Source organism: Stenella coeruleoalba, assembly GCF_951394435.1.
Source record: "Stenella coeruleoalba genome assembly, chromosome: 17".
Classification (NCBI taxonomy): Eukaryota; Metazoa; Chordata; class Mammalia; order Artiodactyla; family Delphinidae; genus Stenella; species Stenella coeruleoalba.
The window spans coordinates 2,714,321-2,733,788 of NC_137163.1; the positions used below are offsets into that span (position 1 = coordinate 2,714,321).

The 19,468-nt window shown below is 41.7% G+C and overlaps 1 protein-coding gene across 11 annotated transcripts in view; it reads left to right on the top strand.

Moving 5' to 3' along the window:
• PTK2 (protein tyrosine kinase 2) overlaps positions 1–19,468 on the top strand; it is a gene marked incomplete at its 3' end in the record, with an annotated part of 253,282 nt that overhangs the window by 46,364 nt on the left and 187,450 nt on the right. For 2 of the 11 annotated variants that reach the window (XM_079902122.1, XM_079902125.1), the window contains one exon: positions 11,068–11,312. The exons of 4 other annotated variants lie outside the window; for them this stretch is intronic. Coding sequence is in view for 5 of the 7 variants with exons in the window: in XM_079902118.1 (XP_079758244.1) it covers positions 18,189–18,288 (100 nt within the window). Of the gene's footprint in view, positions 1–11,067; positions 11,313–17,533; positions 18,289–19,468 lie in introns of those variants that run through there. 5 more of the 11 variants (XM_079902114.1, XM_079902120.1, XM_079902118.1 and 2 more) reach the window with 4 other exon arrangements.

Below are 19,468 nucleotides of genomic sequence, written 5' to 3' on the forward strand. Positions count from 1 at the left end.
GCCACCAGGGAAGCCCTGCTGGAAGATTTCTAATCACAGTTTCAATTTCATTACTTGTGATTGGTCTGTTCATATTTTCTGTTTCTTCCTGGTTTAGTCTTGGGAGGTTATACCTTTCTAAGAATTTGTCCATTTCTTCCAGGTTGTCCATTTTATTGGCATAGAGTTGCTTGTAGTAGTCTCTTAGGATGCTTTGTATTTCTGTGGTGTCTGTTGTAACTTCTCCTTTTTCTTTTTTTTTTAAGTGACTTTTTCTTTTTGAATTTTATTTTATTTATTTTTTTATACAGCAGATTCTTATTAGTTATCCATTTTATACATACTAGTGTATATATGTCAATCCCAAACTCCCAATTCATCACACCACCCCTCCCACCCCCTGCCATCCTTTTTCATTTCTAATTTTATTGATTTGAGTCCTATCCCTCTTTTTCTTGATGCGTCTGGCTAATGGTTTATCAATTTTGTTTATCTTCTCAAAGAACCAGCTTTTAGTTTTATTGATCTTTGCTGTTGTTTTCTTTGTTTCTATTTCATTTATTTCTGCTCTGATCTTTATGATTTCTTTCCTTCTGCTAACTTTGGGTTTTGTTTGTTCTTCTTTCTCTAGTTCCTTTAGGTGTAAGATTAGATTGTTTATTTGAGATTTTTCTTGTTTCTTGAGGTAGGCTTGTATTGCTATAAACTTCCCTCTTAGAACTGCTTTTGCTGCATCCCATAGGTTTTGGATCATTGTGTTTTCATTGTCGTTTGTCTCTAGGTATTTTTTGATTTCCTCTTTGATTTCTTCAGTGATCTCTTGGTTATTTAGTAACGTATTGTTTAGCCTCCATGTGTTTGTGTTTTTCTCATTTTTTTTCCCTGTAGTTGATTTCTAATCTCATAGTGTTGTGGTCAGAAAAGATGCTTGATATGATTTCAATTTTCTTAAATTTACTGAAGCTTGATTTGTGACCCAAGATGTGATCTATCCTGGAGGATGTTCCGTGTGCACTTGAGAAGAAAGTGTAATCTGCTGTTTTCGGATGGAGTGTCCTATAAATATCAATTAAATCTATCTGGTCTATTGTGTCATTTAAAGCTTGTGTTTCCTTGTTAATTTTCTGCTTGGATGGTATGTCCATTGGTGTAAGTGAGGTGTTAAAGCCCCCCACTATTATTGTGTTACTGTTGATTTCCTCTTTTAGAGCTGTTAGCAGTTGCCTTATGTATTGAGGTGCTCGTATGTTGGGTGTATAAATATTTGTAATTGTTATATCTTCTCCGTGGATTGATCCCTTGATCATTATGTAGTGTCCTTCCTTGTCTCTTGTAACATTCTTTATTTTAAAGTCTATTTTATCTGATATGAGTATTGCTACTCCAGCTTTCTTTTGATTTCCATTTGTATGGAATATCTTTTTCCATCCCCTCACTATCAGTCTGTATGTGTCCCTAGGTCTGAAGTGGGTCTCTTGTAGACAGCATATACATGGGTCTTGTTTTTGTATCCATTCAGTGAGCCTGTGTCTTTTGGTTGGAGCATTTAATCCGTTCACTTTTAAGGTAATTATCAATATGTATGTTCCTATTACCATTTTATTAATTGTTATGGGTTTGTTTTTGTAGGTCCTTTTCTTCTCTTGTGTTTCCCACTTAGAGAAGTTCCTTTAGCATTTGTTGTAGAGCTGGTTTGGTGGTGAGGAATTCTCTTAGCTTTTGCTTGTCTGTAAAGCTTTTGATTTCTCTGTCGAATCTGAATGAGATCCTTGCTGGGTAGAGTCATCTTGATTGTAGATTCTTCCCTTTCATCACTTTAAGTATATCATGCCACTGCCTTCTGGCTTGTAGAGTTTCTGCTGAGAAAGCAGCTGTTAAGCATACGGGAGTTCCCCTGTATGTTATTTGTCATTTTTCTCTTGTTGCTTTCAATAATTTTTCTTTGTCTTTAATTTTTGTCAGTTTGATTACTATATGTCTTGGCATGTTTCTCCTTGGCTGTATTCTGCCTGGGACTCTCTGCGCTTCCTGGACCACGTTAGGCAAGGTTTCAACTATAATCTCTTCAGATATTTTCTCTGGTCCTTTCTCTCTCTCTTCTCCTTCTGGGACCCCTATAATGCGAATGTTGTTGCGTTTAATGTTGTCCCAGAGTTTTCTTAGGCTGTCTTCATTCCTTTTCATTCTTTTTTCTTTGTTGTGTTCCGCGGCAGTGAATTCCACCATTCTGTCTTCCACGTCACTTATCCGTTCTTCTGCCTCAGTTATTCTGCTATTGATTCCTTCTAGTGTATTTTTCATTTCAGTTATTGTTCATCTCTGTTTGTTTGTTCTTTAATTCTCCTAGGTCTTTGTTAAACATTTCTTGCATCTTTTTGATCTTTGCCTCCATTCTTTTTCCGAGGTCCTGGATCATATTCACTATCATTATTCTGAATTCTTTTTCTGGAAGATTGCCTATCTCCACTTCATTTAGTTGTTTTTCTGGGGTTTTATCTTGTTCCTTCATCTGGTACATAGCCCTCTGCCTTTTCATCTTGTCTGTCTTTCTGTGAATGTGGTTTTTGTTCCACAGGCTGCAGGATTGTAGTTCTTCTTTCTTCTGCTGTCTGCCCTCTGGTGGATGAGGCTAAGAGGTTTGTGCAAGTTGCCTGATGGGAGGGACTGGTGGTGAGTAGAGCTGGGTGTTGCTCTGGTGGGCAGAGCTCAGTAAAACTTTAATCCGCTTGTCCGCTGATGGGTGGGACTGGGTTCCCTCCCTGTTGATTGTTTGGCCTGAGGCGGCCCAACACTGGAGCGTAGCTACCCAGCTCTTTGGTGGGGCTGATGGCGGACTCTGGGAGGGCTCACGCTAAGGAGTACCTCCCAGAATTTCTGCTGCCAGTGTCCTTGTCCCCACGGTGAGCCACAGCCACCCCCCGCCTCTGCAGGAGACCCTCCACCACTAGCAGGTAGGTCTGGTTCAGTGTCCAGTGGGGTCACTGCTCCTTCCCCTGGGTCCCGATGCACACACTACTTTGCGTGTGCCCTCCAAGAGTGGAGTCTCTGTTTTCCCCAGTCCTGTCAAAGTCCTGTAGTCAAATCCCACTAGCCTTCAAAGTCTGATTCTCTAGGAATTCCTCCTCCTGTTGCCGGACCCCCAGGTCAGGAAGCTTGACGTGGGCCTCAGAACCTTCACTCCAGTGGGTGGACTTCTGTTGTATAAGTGTTCTCCAGTGTGTGAGTCACCCGCCCAGCAGTTATGGGTTTGATTTTATTGTGATTTCACCCCTCCTACCATCTCATTTTGGCTTCTCCTTTGTATTTGGATGTGGGGTATCTTTTTTGGTGAGTTCCAGTGTCTTCCTGTCGATGATTGTTCAGCAGTTAGTTGTGGTTGCCGTGCTCTCACAAGAGGGAGTCGGCCAGACTATTTCTTAAGACCTAAATGGGAAAGATTTGGGCATCCTCAAGTGATAGTTTTGTTCTGGACACGAAGTGTTGGCTGCCTGTTGTGTTTATGTGGAAACTGTCGATCCTAAATTTACCCTCTTTTGGTGGACTGAGGGCAGATGAGACTTGGTTAGTCTTGGAGCTGAGCTTTCACCGTTCAGGGCTGAAGTTTATTGTGTCATACATATGTCAGTAGCAGGGGTGTATTTGAGAAAACTTTGATCACTTGTGTGCTTAATTTTGTCATAATTTCTGTTATAAATTTCTTGAATGAAAAATGTTGAATTCATGAATATATAAAAGATTTTTTTAATTATTAAAAATGTATTGACTCTCTTGAGTTTGACTTTTTAGAGTAAATCTTTAGATGTAGAGACTTGTATTTATTAGGTACTGAAGAGAATTTTCTGTGTGGTGCATACTTCTGGAAGATTAAAGAAAATGTATCCTCCTTTTTCTTTGCTCCCAAACCCCACCTTACTTTTACTCAGGTAAGAAGATTGAACAGGGAAAAAGGTGGGGTGTAGCTTTTTATGCAAAATATTCTGATTATGTAAATGGAGTCAGTTCATAAGTGGATTTTATCTGGAAGAGGAGGATAAAAAGCAAGGTCAAATGTTTGCATGGCATTTACACAATAATCATGATGGCTGTTTTTACTGTAGGACATACTGTGGCTGCTGTCAGGAATTCTCCCGAATGGCAGTGCAGAGCAGAGGGTTTCCTTAGCTGCAGTAGCAGACTTAGTGACCGTGCCTTCTTTGTGTTGGCCTAACTCTGTGTAAGGGAGACAAAAAATGGATTTACTGTAGATTGTGATAGATGTACACAGAGAGGAGAGTGTATTTTGTCTCTTATCTAACTGTTAGAATGAGGTGGAGATCAGCTAAGTTTGAGAATATTAAGAATGAGATAGTCCTGAGTATAGTTTTCAAAAGAAGAAGTAATTTCAGTCAACTACTGTATGGAAAGGTTATATTGTAGTAAGTGTAGATTGTACCTTTGAGGTCACATGGAAACAGGTGTAAGTGTACTTGGTATATTTTGAGACTAGGAATGTGTAGTTACATTTTACAGGAAACTCTGCAGGTGGTAATGCTGTTATTTTTGTGTTCTCTTTTTTTCTTGTTAGATTAATTCATATTTCTGTTCACTTAAAGATAATATTTGATTTCCATAAAAAGTTTAGGAAATAAACATTAGGAAATTCCTATACTCAAAGGTAGTTCTTAGGTGGTAATTCAAGGATGCCAATAAAAGGAATATGCTTTAAGCCACCTGTAGTTATATCCAGACTGTATATGTATCTATAGCAAAAAATAAGCGTATGTTCTCTCATAAATTTAAATGCATTTTATACAGACACATTCATTTCATAACTTTGTTTTCAGCAAAATCAGATTTGGAGATATTTAAAGCCACAGCTGAAGTAAATTACAATTTCCCCAGGAAATAACTATAAAAGTACGCAATAATGATTATAAAAAGAAAATTTAAATACTTGAGAGTATTTTTGCAGATTCTTGGCTCTTCTCCTCCCAATCACATAATGGAAAGTAAAATAATTTTTTTTTTTTTTTTTGCGGTACGCGGGCCTCTCACTGCTGTGGCCTCTCCCGTTGCGGAGCACAGGCTCCGGACGCGCAGGCTCAGCGGCCGTGGCTCACGGGCCTAGCTGCTCTGCGGCATGTGGGATCTTCCCAGACCGGGGCACGAATGCGTGTCCCCTGCATTGGCAGGCGGATTCTCAACCACTGCGCCACCAGGGAAGCCCTTCATCTGTTTTTGATGTTTAGTTTTCTGTTTTTGAATGAACAACTTTACTAGCTGAGGATGCATGCAGAGGTCATATCCCCAAAGAACAATAGTCCACATAATGGCTTTAATTAACTGAAAGAAGTTTTTCCCTAAAAGATTATGTTTCTAGGAAGTTTTTAAAAAAATTTTGTTCTTGCGAGTATCTCATGTCTTAATGGATTGAAGAGCTGCAGGTAAAGGTAAGTTTTTAGAACTTTTGTGGGATTTAATTTGAAAATTTCATATAGTGTTTAATAGATAGATAGATAGATAGGTACTTTTGTGTTGGGCTTCTTTTACTTAGCATAATGTTTTCAAGTTTCATCCATGTTGTAGCCTGTGTCAGTACCCTTCCTTTTATTGCTGGCAGGAAATATACTACATTTGCGTTTAGGTTTTTAGCCTGCCAGAACCTCTCCTGCTTTTCTGTCCTCCGGCAGCAGTTTTCTGTGGTTGCAGAGCCCGGGGTTTCAGCCTCCTTGTTTGCAGGATTAGCAAATCAATACCAAAGTTCACAGTAGCTGCAGTAGATCAGCTCAGCTTTGTGGTTCCTCACACTCTGAAGTATTAGCCCCTCTTGTTCTCACTGCCCTAGCAACTCTCTGATTATTGTATTTTATCCACTTTTCCTGTTTTTTTTAGAGGAAATGTTGTTCTACTGTCCACTGTTGGATCTGCCTTGGGTTCAGAAATCTCAGAAAAAGGGGAAGGAGGAATCTTTGAATAAGTTAGCTATTTACAAACTCTCTCCTCTTTTCTAGCCGTCAGGCCCTGCCAGCGTGGCTTGTGGATTTAAGCTGTTGCCGCTGTTATTCTGGATCTTTGGACTAGAATAAGGAGGATTTCTGCTGTATCACAGGAGGTGCAAATAGCCATAATCAAGCATGGATTTTGCTCACACATTTTTAGGGCTTGCCTCCTTCATTTCAGGTCCGACATTTATGAATTCAAGAGTTTGCTGGTCCAGTGTAAAAAATGCATTGCAACTGTTTCAAATAAAATAGATACGCTTTGACAGTTTAGTTACTGTGTTTTTGGTCCTTGAAAAGAAGTGTTAAATAGCTTGTTGTTCTCAGAAGGGAACTTCTAAAATTGCATGATTGTATTTGACGTGCCTTGGGCAGAAATGTTTCTAGTTTCACAAACTCCCTAGGTGATATGCCCTGGATGCCTGGGTGTGGGGAGCCTTGGGGTTGAGGTGGACAGGGCCAGTGGAGTGGGGATGGGTATGTGTGGGCAGGACTCTGGTGAGGCATGTCTCAGGGACCCCAAAATCTCAGTAATCAAGATAAGTAATCGTTTTTGTTTTTAAATTTTTTGGCTGTGTTGGGTCTCCTTTGCTGCACGTGGGCTTTCTCTAGTTGCAGCGAGCGGGGGCTGCTCTTCGTTGCGGTGCGTGGGCTCTAGGCGTGCAGACTTAAGTAGTTGTGGCACGTGGGCTCAGTAGTTGTGGCTCATGGGCTCTAGAGCTCAGTCTCAGTAGTTGTGGCGCACGGGCTTAGTTGCTCCGTGGCATGTGGGATCTTCCCGGACCAGGGCTCGAACCCATGTCCACTGCATTGGCAGGCAGATTCTTAACCACTGCGCCACCGGGGAAGCCTAAGATAAGTAGTACTTTAATGCAGCATTTTTAGAAGTCAGGATTTAATGCAAAAAATCCCTGATGGATGATACCAAACTTAAATGAAGACAGGATCATTATTACTCATTTTTCCTTTTGCCCCAGCACTGTTCCTTGTTCTGTCTTAACTTCTACTTACTTTGGGTTTAATTTGCTAATGTTTTTCTTATTTCTTAAGGTAAAAACATAGACAACTCATGTTTTTAGCTTTTAAATATAAGTGCTTAAAGTTAATTCCCTCTACGTACCCAGCACTCTTTTAGCTGCATCCTAAAGATTTCGATGTTCTGTTTTTAATTATTCTATTCTGAACATTTTGTCAGTTTCTCCTTTGATGTGTTGTTTGTGTGTTATTTGGAAAAGATTGTTTACTTGCTAAATATTGGGAACTGTACTAGATATCAGTTCTTTAAAATAGGTTTTTGTTTGTTTGTTTGTTTTGCGGCACGCGGGCCTCTCAACCACTGCGCCACCAGGGAAGCCCTAAAATAGTTATTTTTTATGTTCATTTACTATTTTAACTAAAATATACATGGTACATTTGGTGGGATTCATATGGGTGGGAAATGAGTCCTAACTCTCTCTATGTGGATCACTGTTCCCACTTGTGTAACCACCCACAGGTCCTCTATGGTGTACGAGGAGGTGCGTGTGCATCTTTCTTTTGCTTTATATCAAAATGTATTTTACATACTCTTCCATACATTTTTTTATTACTTAAAATATGTATCTTGAAAATCCTTGCATTTTGAGACTGGGAGTTGCCTTAACTCTTTATAGTACATGTTGCTTCTTTGCATTAATGAGTATTTTCCAGTATGAACGAAAACTTTTCTGCAAACACAATTTTTTAATGCTTGTATAGTGACTCATTTTTTTTTTTTTGCGGTATGCGGGCCTCTCACTGCTGTGGCCTCTCCCGTTGCGGAGCACAGGCTCCGGACGCGCAGGCCCAGCGGCCATGGCACACGGGCCCAGCCGCTCCATGGCATGTGGGATCCTCCCAGTCCGGGGCATGAACCCGCGTCCCCCGCCTCGGCAGGCAGACTCTCAACCACTGCGCCACCAGGGAAGCCCAGTGACTCATTTTGATGTTCCAAACTTTATTTGCTCATTTCCCTTCTTTTGAGCATGTCAAAACAACACCCAGTTTTTCAGTGTTGCAGATAAACCTATGAATCATTTAAGCCTCAAACTGTACAGGAAATTTACTGGGGGTTTCTTAGACCAGTCTACCAGGAGCCGGAACTGTGGGTGCTGGGACTTATGCGCTTGTCCTCTGTGAGCTCTGAGCTCCTCAGTGGCCTGGGCTCTGTCCCAGTTATTTTTGGATCCCTGGTGTTTAAGTCATTGCACCAGCACAGAAGATGCAGAGTAATGCACTGATAATGCTGTACTCTCAAAGCCCTTTGTGTTGTGAGATTTAATTCTCCTAACAACTGTGAACAGTAGATGCCATTTTAAACTTCATTTAATTGATGAGAAAACCAAGTCAGAGAGAGGACAACATTGGGCTTTCAGGCTTAACGGTGTGGAAAAGATGAAATGATTTGGGCTTTGGAGTCACATGTGACTTTGACTTTTACGAAATCTGATCTTACCCCAAGTCCTTTACCTCTCTAAGCCTGTTGCCTTTTTCTTGAAAATGGTGATATTAGTAATAATCTCAAAGTTTATTAGGGGATTAATTTTTTTAAGCCACATAAAGCCCCCTTGTCCAGTGCTGGACCAGTATCAGCAGTGCCGGACCAGTATCCAGCCTAGTCGAGGACCGGTTGTTGTCTCTCTTTTTACTGCCTCTTGCACTTCGAGCTCGTTCTGACGTCTCAAGGCTTTCCCCCTTGTCTGTAAAAGTAGACATAATTATATCGTATTTGCAGTTCCGTTGTAAAATATAAGTGAGATTCACTCTTTTAAAGTGGTTTTAACATTTTAAAAAATTTTTTATTGGGATAGACAAAAAACAGAACATAAAATTTACCATCTTACCTGTTTTTAAGAGTGTAGGTCAGTGGTGTTAAGTGTATTCACATAATTGTGAAACAGATCTCTAGGGCTTATCTTGCGAATCAGAAGCTCTGTACCCCCTCTTGCCTTCTCCCCAGCGCCTGGTAGCCACCATTCTGCTTTCTGTTCCTGCGAGCTTTACTACTTTAGGTGCCTCAAGTAAGTGGAATCATACAGTATTTGTGCTTATTTCACATGTGACAGGCTTTCCTTCCTTTCAAAGGCTGAATAATATTCCACTATAATTTACACCACATTTTATTTATCCTTTCAACCATTCCACTCTTGTGAATAATTGCTGTGAACATAGGTGTGCAAATCTCTTCAAGACCCTGCTTTCAGTTCTTTTGGGTGTGGAATTCCCGCAGTGGAATTGCCGGATCGTATGGTAGTTCAATTTTTGATTTTTTTGAGGAACCTCCATACTGTTTTCTGTAACAGTTGCACCATTTTACTTTCCCATCAATGGTATGCAAGGGTTCCAGTTTCTCCACATCTTCACCAGCACTTGTTATTTTCATATTTAAAAAAAAAAATAGTAATCATCCTAATAGGCGTGAGGTTGGTTTTAATAACTTTTAAAAATTGAAGTATAGTTGATTTACAATGCTGTGCCCATCTCTGCTGTCCAGCACAGTGACTCAGTTATACACATAGAGACATTCTTTTTTTAATATTCTTTTCCATTATGGTTTATCCCAGGATATTGAATATAGTTCCCTGTGCTATATATACATTAGGACCTTATGGTTTATCCATTCTTTTTTTTTTTTAAGTGTTGGTTTTACCAATTTATTTTATTTATTTATTTATTTTTGGCTGTGTGGGGCCTTTGTTGCTGTGCGCAGGCTTTCTCTAGTTGCTGCAAGCGGGGGCTACTCTTCGTTGCGGTGCGTGGGCTTCTCATTGTGGTGGCTTCTCTTGTGGAGCACGGGCTCTAGGCACACGGGCTTCAGTAGTTGTGGCACGTGGGCTTAGTAGTTGCGGCTCGCGGGCTCTAGAGCGCAGGTCAGTAGTTGTGGCGCACAGGCTTAGTTGCTCCGTGGCATGTGGGATCTTCCCGGACCAGGGCTCGAACCCGTGTCCCCTGCATTGGCAGGCGGATTCCTAACCACTGCGCCACCAGGGAAGCCCTTGTTTATCCATTCTAAATGTAATAGTTTGAGTCTACCAACCCCAAGCTCCCAGTCCATTCTTTCCCTCTCCCCATCCCCCTTGGCGGCAACCTCAAGTCTGTTCTCTATATGTGAGTCTTGTTTCATCGATAGGTTCATTTGTGCCATATTTTAGATTCCACGTATAAGTGATACCATACGGTATTTGTCTTTCTCTTTCTGACTTACTTCACTTAGTATGATAATCTCTAGTCACATCCATGTTTCTGCAAATGGTGCGCGGGCTCCAGTTGAGGCGTTTGGGCTCAGTAGTTTGTGGCGTGCAGGCTTAGTTGCCCCATGGCATGTGGGATCTTAGTTCCCTGACCAGGGATCGGACCCCTGTCCCCTGCATTGGAAGGCGGATTCTTTACCACTGGACCACCAGAGAAGTCCCTAATAACATTTTTGTTTGTTTGTTTGTTTTTAATAAATTTATTTATTTTATTTATTTTTGGCTGCACTGGGTCTTTGTTGCTGTGCACGGGCCTTCTCTAGTTGCGGCGAGCGGGGGCTACTCTTTGTTGCGGTGCACGGGCTTCTCACTGCGGTGGCTTCTCTTGTTGCGGAGCACCAGCTCTAGGCGCGTGGGCTTCAGTAGTTGTGGCATGCGGGCTCAGTAGTTGTGGCTCACAGGCTCTAGAGCGCAGGCTCAGCAGTTGTGGCGCATGGGCCTAGCTGCTCCGCGGCATGTGGGATCCTCCTGGACCAGGGCTCGAACCCGTGTCCCCTGCATTGGCAGGCGGATTCTTAACCACTGCGCCACCAAGAAAGCCCCCAATAACGTTTTTTAATGATAAAAATTTTTAGGTAGAGTTGGAAAAGTGACTCTGTAAATTTTTGCTAAGTTAGAATAATGTCTGTTGATACCAGTGTGACAAGAGCAAAATCATAGAGGAGGCCGATTGACAAAGAAAACCAACCGCTACGCAGCTGTGTTTGGGAAGAGACGCCATCTTATTTGTGCCTCTTACTCAGAATATGATTGAAGAAAGGACTGGATCCATACAGGGTGTTTCTAGTGTTTCTTGAAAATGGAGTATAGAGTCACATTGTAGAAACACTTTCCTTTTCCAGGCCACAGCGAGGGATAATTTAAAATGTAGATGGTTGACGTCTCCCTCTTTATAGCTGAGGAATGTAGGTTGCAGAAGAGACTCATTCACCACCAGGGGTCCCCCTGGCACCAGCGCCCCTTCCAGCTATAGCTGCTTGCAACCTGCAACCACATGGCCTGATTTCTAGCAAGACTCCAGAGGTTCTCTCCGCTTCAGTTACCTAATTCGGGGAGCCAGTCCTACCTTCGCTATTTGCTAAATAAGGTGAGTGGTCAAACTGTGGATAAATTGGATTTATAGGGTAAACTGTGGGTAAATTGGATTTATAGGGTATGGTGAGGAAATGATGAGGTAAGTTGGATATGTATATGCATGCCCAATACAGTAAAAGTTTCAAAGTTGATTTGAACAGTTGCAACATTAAAATAAATACTCGATTGCCTTTTGATATTTGTGTCATTTTGGTTAATATAAACAGAATACCCCTCTATAACATATGTAGTTAGGTTGAAAATTTTGGTGTCTTGTCCCATCCTATGTTACTATACCTCTACCACTCACTATATTTGAAAAACTAAGGAAGCATTCTTCTTACACATTTCAGGACCCTTTTTTTCCCTCTTAAACTTAATGGCGAGTAACCTCCCAACAGTTTTTAAACCTGGAATTTAGCGCTGCTCTTTTATATGGCAAAATAAACAAGAAATGGCCATGAATTAGCGTCTCTGGAAATATTCTAGTTTAGCATTGTTTTTTAAAGTTAATTAATTAATTAATTAATTAATTTGGTTGCGTTGGGTCTTAGTTGTGGCAGGTGGACTCCTTAGTTGCAGCTCCAGGACTCCTTAGTTGCAGCATGCAGACTCCTTAGTTGTGGCATGTGAACTTTTAGTTGCAGCATGCATGTGGGATCTAGTTCCCTGACCAAGGATCAAACCCAGGCCGCCTGGATTGGGAGTGCAGAGTCTTATCCACTGCACCACCAGGGAAGTCCTGAGTATTGTTTAGATTAATAATAAGTTCAAAATTTTCTGCCTTTTAATTTTTTGAATTTATTTATTATTTTTGGCTGTGTTGGGTCTTCGTTGCTGCGTGCAGGCTTTCTCTAGTTGCAGCGAGCGGGGCTACTCTTCATTACGGCGCGCGGCTTCTCTTGTTGTGGAGCACAGGCTCTAGAGTGCGCGGGCTTCAGTAGATGTGGCACGTGGGCTCAGTAGTTGTGGCTCATGGGCTCTAGAGCACAGGCTCAGCAGCTGTGGTGCACGGGCTTAGTTGCTCCACGGCCTGTGGGATCTTCCTGGAGCAGGGCTGGAACTTGTGTCCCCTGCATTGGCAGGCAGATTCTTAACCACTGCACCACCAGGGAAGCCCTTCTGACTTTCTAGAAGGCATTTTCCTTCTGTTTCATATATCTCAGTGTGGCTTAATCCAGTGGTATGTTTATCTCCTGGTGGTTTTGATGCATCTCTCAGGTACCAGCTGCATGTCCAGCATCTTACCTGAATTTGTTTTTGGCAGGATTGCTGACACCAGGGACTGTGATGGGATGTTGTGTAGGGGAGAGAGTGGCCCGTCTGTCTTGCGTTCTTTCCGTGGGCGTGTTTCTTCCCTTCCTTTCTTGTCCCTTTGGTCCTCACTCTGACTCAGTCATCCTCTGTAGGTTGGGTGGGGCCTGCTTTCTGACTCTCTCTGGAAAGCTTTGCAGTCTCTGCAGGTAGCATCACTGTAGGTGGTGGTTGAAGTGTGTGGTCTGGCGGGTGTCTGAGTGCCCGTGCATATCCCAGCTCTGCCGCTGACCGACTAGCTTGATGTTAGGTATGTTACTTAATCTCTCTGTTCCTCAGTTTGTTCACATGTCACATGTGGATTATAATATCATCTACCTCATTGGTTGTTGTAAGTACTAATTGAGAAAATAGGTGTAAAGCACTCAGCAAATTAATGAGGAACACAGACTGTGGAGCCTGGCTGGCTGAGTTTGATTTCCAGCTTTGCACCTTAGAAGCTCTGTGACCTGGAACAAGTTATCTCTCTGTGCTCCAGTTTCTTCATCTGTGCAGTGGGGGTAATAGAGTCTGCCTCTGTTGTGGGATAAAAGTACTTAGAACAGGGCTGGGTACGTAGTAAGCATTAGCTTGGCATCATCATTATTATTATATTTTCATCATTATTAGTGTTGCTGTTCTGCTCTTTTGTGATTGACACGTCATCACTGTTCAATAGGTGATAGGTATTGTCATTGTCCTTGTTTTACAGGTGAACAGACTTAGGTTCAGGATGGTGAAATGATTCTTTGTCTTACGGATAGAACTGGGGCTCCTTTGCGTCTTCCAGTTGCAAATTCAGTGCCTTCCTCAGCTTCCCCAGAGTTCCTCCAGATTAATGGAAGGGAGGTATGGTAATTGTTATGAAAGTTGGCAGGGAAAGCAAGTAATACCAATACCATCACCTTTCGGAATATTTTGTGTTTTGCGACCTATTGTCTGTTTGTCTTCAGAAGGTGATTATAGCCATTGTTAAGCTTGAATTTCTTTAGTTCTTACCAAGTCATAATTTTTATTGATACTAAAATTTTCAGAAAAAATTTTTTCTGTGTTTGTGGTGGAAACAGTGAGACGCAATGACACAGAAATGGTAATTCTATGAGCCTTACTGGAAGTAAACTTAGAACAGGATACCCGGCTGCAGAAGTTAGGGTATGTTGTAACTATCAGTTGCCAGTGGAGGCATCATATTGTGAAAGTTTTGATTTTATTTCAGTCTTTAACTTTTGATTAATGAAGGTAAATTTTGAATTGTGTGTGTATAATGTGAATTATAGTTTTCTTTTACATTCCTCCTGTTGGTTGACATAAAAGCATTTACCAGTGCTTTACTCTTGTAAGAAGTACTGCCCTAAAGTTTTGGTACTAACTTAAGGCAAACCAGTAAAACCATGATAACCGTCTGAGAACTGTGAAAGTCAGAGTTGTATCTCTGTGAGCTGCTTTTGTGACATTTACAAGCAGTTTGTTTCTTAATAGTTCTTTCCCAGTGACTTTCTTATTTAAGGCCAGGTTTCTGTAGGGAAGCCGGATTGGACAAAATTATACAGTGTATGAAGGGTTTTTCTGCTCACTGATCTTGCTTATGGCATTGTTTGCTAGCCGTCTAATCTCACACATTAGTTTCACTATTGCTCTACTAAAATCTGCAGTGGAAGTTCTGATTGGAGTATCAGAATACTACAGTTGTGTGATTTATTTTTTATGTGGGATGAGGAAGGGCATTCCACATGGTTTTTGTAGAATTTATATCAATTTTTCTTTTTCCATTCTTATGGGGGAAGAAAAGCAAGGTTTACAACATGTGTAATTCACGTATTCATGCAGTAAATATTTTTCAAGCCCCTGTGCTGGGTCCTGGAGGTGAAGCAGTGCCCAAGACTGAGGCAGGCCACGCTGTCGTGGAGCTTAGTGTCGGGTCCTGATACCTAGAATCTCTGATGCTTTCTCTATGGTTGTGGCCTCTAAAATAATAGAACTTCCCTCTGCCATGTCCTCATTACCTACAGGGCTTAGAAGAATGTGTGGAATACGGCCTGTACATTTTACTTTCCGCTTTAGCAGTGAGGCCCTGGACGTCCTTCCCGCCATGGAGAGTGCATTGCAGTGGGGCAGTCAGACAGTGGACGAGGTGCAGAATAAGGCACGTGGTGTTGTAGACGGGGTCGTGCTGTGAGGAGGTGAAGCTGGGTTAGGGTATGGGCTGTGCAATTTTAGATGAGGCGGTCAGGATAGGCCTCGTGGAGTAAGTGACATTTGAGCAAAGGCTCGGAGGAAAGGGAGTGAGCCTTGTGGTTATATCTGGGGCAAGAGTGTCCAGCCTAGAGGGAGAGGCAGGCAGTGTAAAGGCCCTGAGGTGTCATGCGTGGCTCGTGTGGGCAAAGGGCAACAGGGAGCTCAGTGTGGTTGGAGCTGAGAAAGCCCGGGGGTGGGGATGGTGGTGGTGAGGAGATGGGGCTGTAGATGGTAGGGGAGTCTCCTGGCACAGGGATTTGCAGACCATCCTTGGTGTGCAGGTCACCTGTTCAGGGGAGTTGGGGAACATTTGGTGAGTTTTAGCAAAGGAGTGAAATGGTGTGATTGATGTTTTGAAAGAAAGGGTCAGTTGCAGCTGCTGGCCTGAGAATTGATTGTGGAGCAGCGAGACAAAAAACAGGGGGCTGGGCGGTGGGGAGGCCTGTGGGTGCCAGATGGCAGCGGGCGGGGGGAGGTCACGGCCCAGGTGTAGTCTGAAGGCAGGGATGGTGGGTTTCGCTGATGGAATGCTTTGATCTAAGAGACAGAAAAAGAAGTCGAGGTGACCAAGGCTTGGGGCCTGAGCAAACAGTAATCTTTCTATTTAAAGTAAATTTTAATTAAGAGTTTACTTGTTAAGTGGGACTTACCAGAGTTGCTCTTAGCTAGACTGATAGTCTAAAGAGGTTGTTTAAATACCAAAGAGCTTTTTATATTAATATATAGAATGTCATGAATCAGAGCATAAAGGGATTGCTTACTTTTTTCACTTGTGTTCCCATTCTTTTCAAGATGTCACTGGATTGGGAATTTAAAAGCATAAGTTGTTTTAATATTTAGCAGAAAGAAAATAGTAGCTATATCACCAAACTTAGGCCTGAGACAGATCACTCCACCTCTGAACCTCAGGATCCTCTTCTGCAGAAAAGGGGAAGGAAGTGCTTTGGTGGGATTGTGTTAAGGGTTAAACTCGGTTGTTTTATGTGTGAAAGCACCTGGCACAGTGCTGGTCCGCAGGTGCTTTTCTGCTGTTTGCAGAGCACCTGTGTCCTCTCCTGCTCTCACACCGGCTGCTCTTTCTTTTCAGTCGCCGCAGTGGTTCTTAACTTTCTTGTAGCTGCTGCTTCCATCTGGGCTCTGCTTCATCAGGCAGCCACTGTTCCCTGTTTCCTGGAGAAGTTTATGCTTCTCTGTATCTTTCCAGCTTTCAGGACCTTGCACACCAGGAGGTGACATTTGGGTATTGAAATAAAATATAAATTAGCTTGGTGGATGGGAGAGAAAGCTGCCATCCACTGGTTCACTTCATTTGGAAACTGGGCTTCTCCCCTCACTCACTTTTTCCATCCTAGAAAGCTCCCAGTTTGCCCCTCGTCCCTGCCTCCACTGCCCTGCCTCCACTGCCCTGCATCAGCTCCAGCCACCCCCCCACCCCCACCCCCGCTAGCTTTTCTTCACAGCTGCTGCTGTGGCCTTCTGGGCTGTTTGTGAAGACCCCTGCTTCCCGGATACGGCTGGGCTCAGTGACACTGTGCCTCTGCCGGTTGAATGGCCCTGTCTTTACTCATCTTTAAAAGATGTGGTGGCACTGATTTTGCTTAGAAGATGTGAAAATGAGATATAATCAGTATCTGGTGTGTAGAATGTGGTTGGTGACAAGGTAGCCTTGAATTTTTAATTTTTGAGAGTCATAGGTTCCAAGAGAGACTCACAGTTTGCTTGGGTCGTTTATACAGTCTGTTTAGCTGATGGTTTCAGATTAAGCACCAAGCCGTTGTCATGGGGCTGAACCAGGTACCAGACTTGCCCACTGATGTTCCTTTCTGTCCTGGGCTCTCCTCAGTAATGGGGGAAGCTGGGGTGGTTGGTGTTCATGAATTCTGCTGGGTCTGTCTGCTTGTTTCTTCTGTTCTTTTTCTGGCTTGCTTGCCTGTGTTTTCTGGAGCCCCCTTTCTTACCAGTGTTGCCTGAGGTCAGAGTTCTCTGTGGTGAATGATGTGTTTTCACTGGGGCATATGAGGGGTCACTTGAGCTCTGCCTGCAATTAGGAAACTGAAGGTAAAGCCTGCAGGACAAAGCATCATCTAGGGGAGCTGTTAGAAACTGAACACGCTGCCCTGAGGCCACAGCCTTTGTTCAGCTCTTGTTTTCAGAAGTTAGTGAATTCACAGTTAAGTAAAGTACTTGATTTTTTATTAGCTTACGGGATTTAAGTAAAGTACTTGATTTTTTTTATTAGTTTACGGGATTTACTACTAACAAAATCACCGATATATTAGGAGGGCTAAACTGTGCCCAGGCAAAGGCTCCAGGAACCTAGTTACTTACTGTCTTACTGCTAAGATAATAAGTGTGGAATGTGTTCAAAGAGCTAAATTTTTTAGACAACCTTGATTATCTCTCAGTTTGAATGGAGAAAGTAAGTAGCTTTGCATCTTAAAAAAGTTTCCAGTACAGATTATTAGGGTATTTTTCTGTCCTGCTTCTTCAGTATGAGTTTATTATTCACTTATATTTTGAAGCTAAAACAAGAAATGCATCTTGGATCCCTCAATATTCCCTAAAGCTAATTTTGAAAGTATCTGGCAACCTCAAACTCTTGTTTTTATGTGTTTTCTAGATACTTTCTATAAATTTACAAACTTTTCAAGTATCAATCTGGAAAAATATTTTACCTCAAAAATACTTGGGTTCCTATGGACATTTTTTACAGACTTGTTTTTAGTGATGATCAGGATTTTATTTTCAGAATTATTCTTATTTCATCAAGGTAATTATTTTAACTGTAGGTCAGAATTAGGCTGGTAAAATGCCAAAAGCACGACTTTGAAAAACAACAATGGTTTGAGCAGGCACCTACAGACATGATCTGGGTCAGACTTGATTTGCAGCTTACCCAATTCTAGAATCGTCTGTCAGTTTCGTAAACAGAAGTCTGCCAGATGAATTGAACAGAAGGGTGAGATTAGCATATTAATAAGGTTCTGGCTACCGGCCGCCTCTTTCTCCACCCTGTGTCCTCCCTCCCCTCCTCGCTCTCTTTCCCTGAATGAATCTAGGAACACAGACCCTTGGGGTCACGTTACTTGCTGGTTTCTTTCTGTTCAGTAGCTTAATCTGGCCAGGAAGGTCTGTGTTTCAGGTTGCGGAAGCTTGAGAAGATTCTGTAACTGAGAGGCATTCTTCAAGCTGCTGGAAAACATTACAGAGGGAACACCTCCCAAATTTTGCTTCAAGCTCTGAAAAAAGGAGCGCAGTGGGGAAGCTTAGTCTTGCTTGTGGATCGAAGCAAATCCTGTAGGAGCGATGAACGGGGACTTGTTGTGCGGACTCCTGGCTTGGTCTTTCTAGGACTGACTTTATGTTGTTGGAAGTGACGGGCCGAGGGGCCCTGGGACCCACAGGTGCTGTCTGTATGGAGAAGAGCGGCTGTAGTCCATTTCCAGTGTGTTGGGCTAAAGGTATAAGTAGATTAAAAATCTATTCGGTTTAAATTTTATTTAGATTCATGCTTTTGCGCTAAGAAGGTGGATAAGAGTTTGTCAGAACTTATTTCAAAGAGAGTCACAATTAAATTTAAGGAAAAAGGGAAATTACATGGTATGGGTTTGCAACTATTGCATAAAACCAATTAGAGAGGGTTTCAAAAAGTAAATAAAATTATTTTTATGAAAATGCATTTAAATGAGTAAACTCTTTTTATGCTCTGTCTTATGTCTCTTGAAGTTGCATGTTTTGTTTTGAGTTTTAATCAAGACGTCCTACCCATTCTGAGAGGCAGAAGTTTTTAAAGAGTAAAGAGACTAAGCTTAAATAGGACTGCAGGAAAAAAGAGTAACAGATTTTCTTATTTCAAAAATTGGTTTCCTTTCCTCACCGTAAAGACTGTGTATTTAATTGGAAATTCCTTGTTACTGTAAGGTGGGCTTATCACTAAGGGTCGGCAATGCTGTGAATAAACAGTTTTCCTCTGTAATGTTGTTAGGGGTTTTAGTTATATAAAAATAAAAATATAAAATATAGCATTTCATTGTAACACTCAGGATGGTATTTGGGGAATGTGTTTAGAAGTTAAAAATGCCATATAATTCATGTATGAATAAGACCAAGACAGGCAGGCTGTTCTGCTTAAAATAGTAGTGGATTGAATATTTAACCTGGGAGATAAAGTCCTTAATGAAGAATTTAATAAAAATATTTATTATTAAAAAATATATATTTAAATATCATCTTACTTCACTTAGGAAAGATTTTTAAAAGGAGGAATCTGCACTGCGTAAAGAGCTGCAGTATTATAAGTAAAGCTTCAGACTGATGAAATTTAGTGTTCAGGTTAAACACGTTAATACCACCGGGATATTGATGTGTTAGCACAAGATTAAGCTGGTTTTCATTTGAGTTGTTTCATTATCTATTAATTCTTTTCTAGGCTTTTAAACATTTTTAAAACATGTGATATTAGAATCCTTTAGTATGACTAAACAAAGACTGTCATTTTATTACATAATTAGATATTAAGAGTAAAGATTTTGCAGTTAATTCAAACTCTTGAGTTTTAAAGGATGTTGGGTTTGGGAACTTTTTAAATTGCAGGTTCTTACCTCAGGACTGTGTAGTATAATTGAACATGGTCAGTGCTCA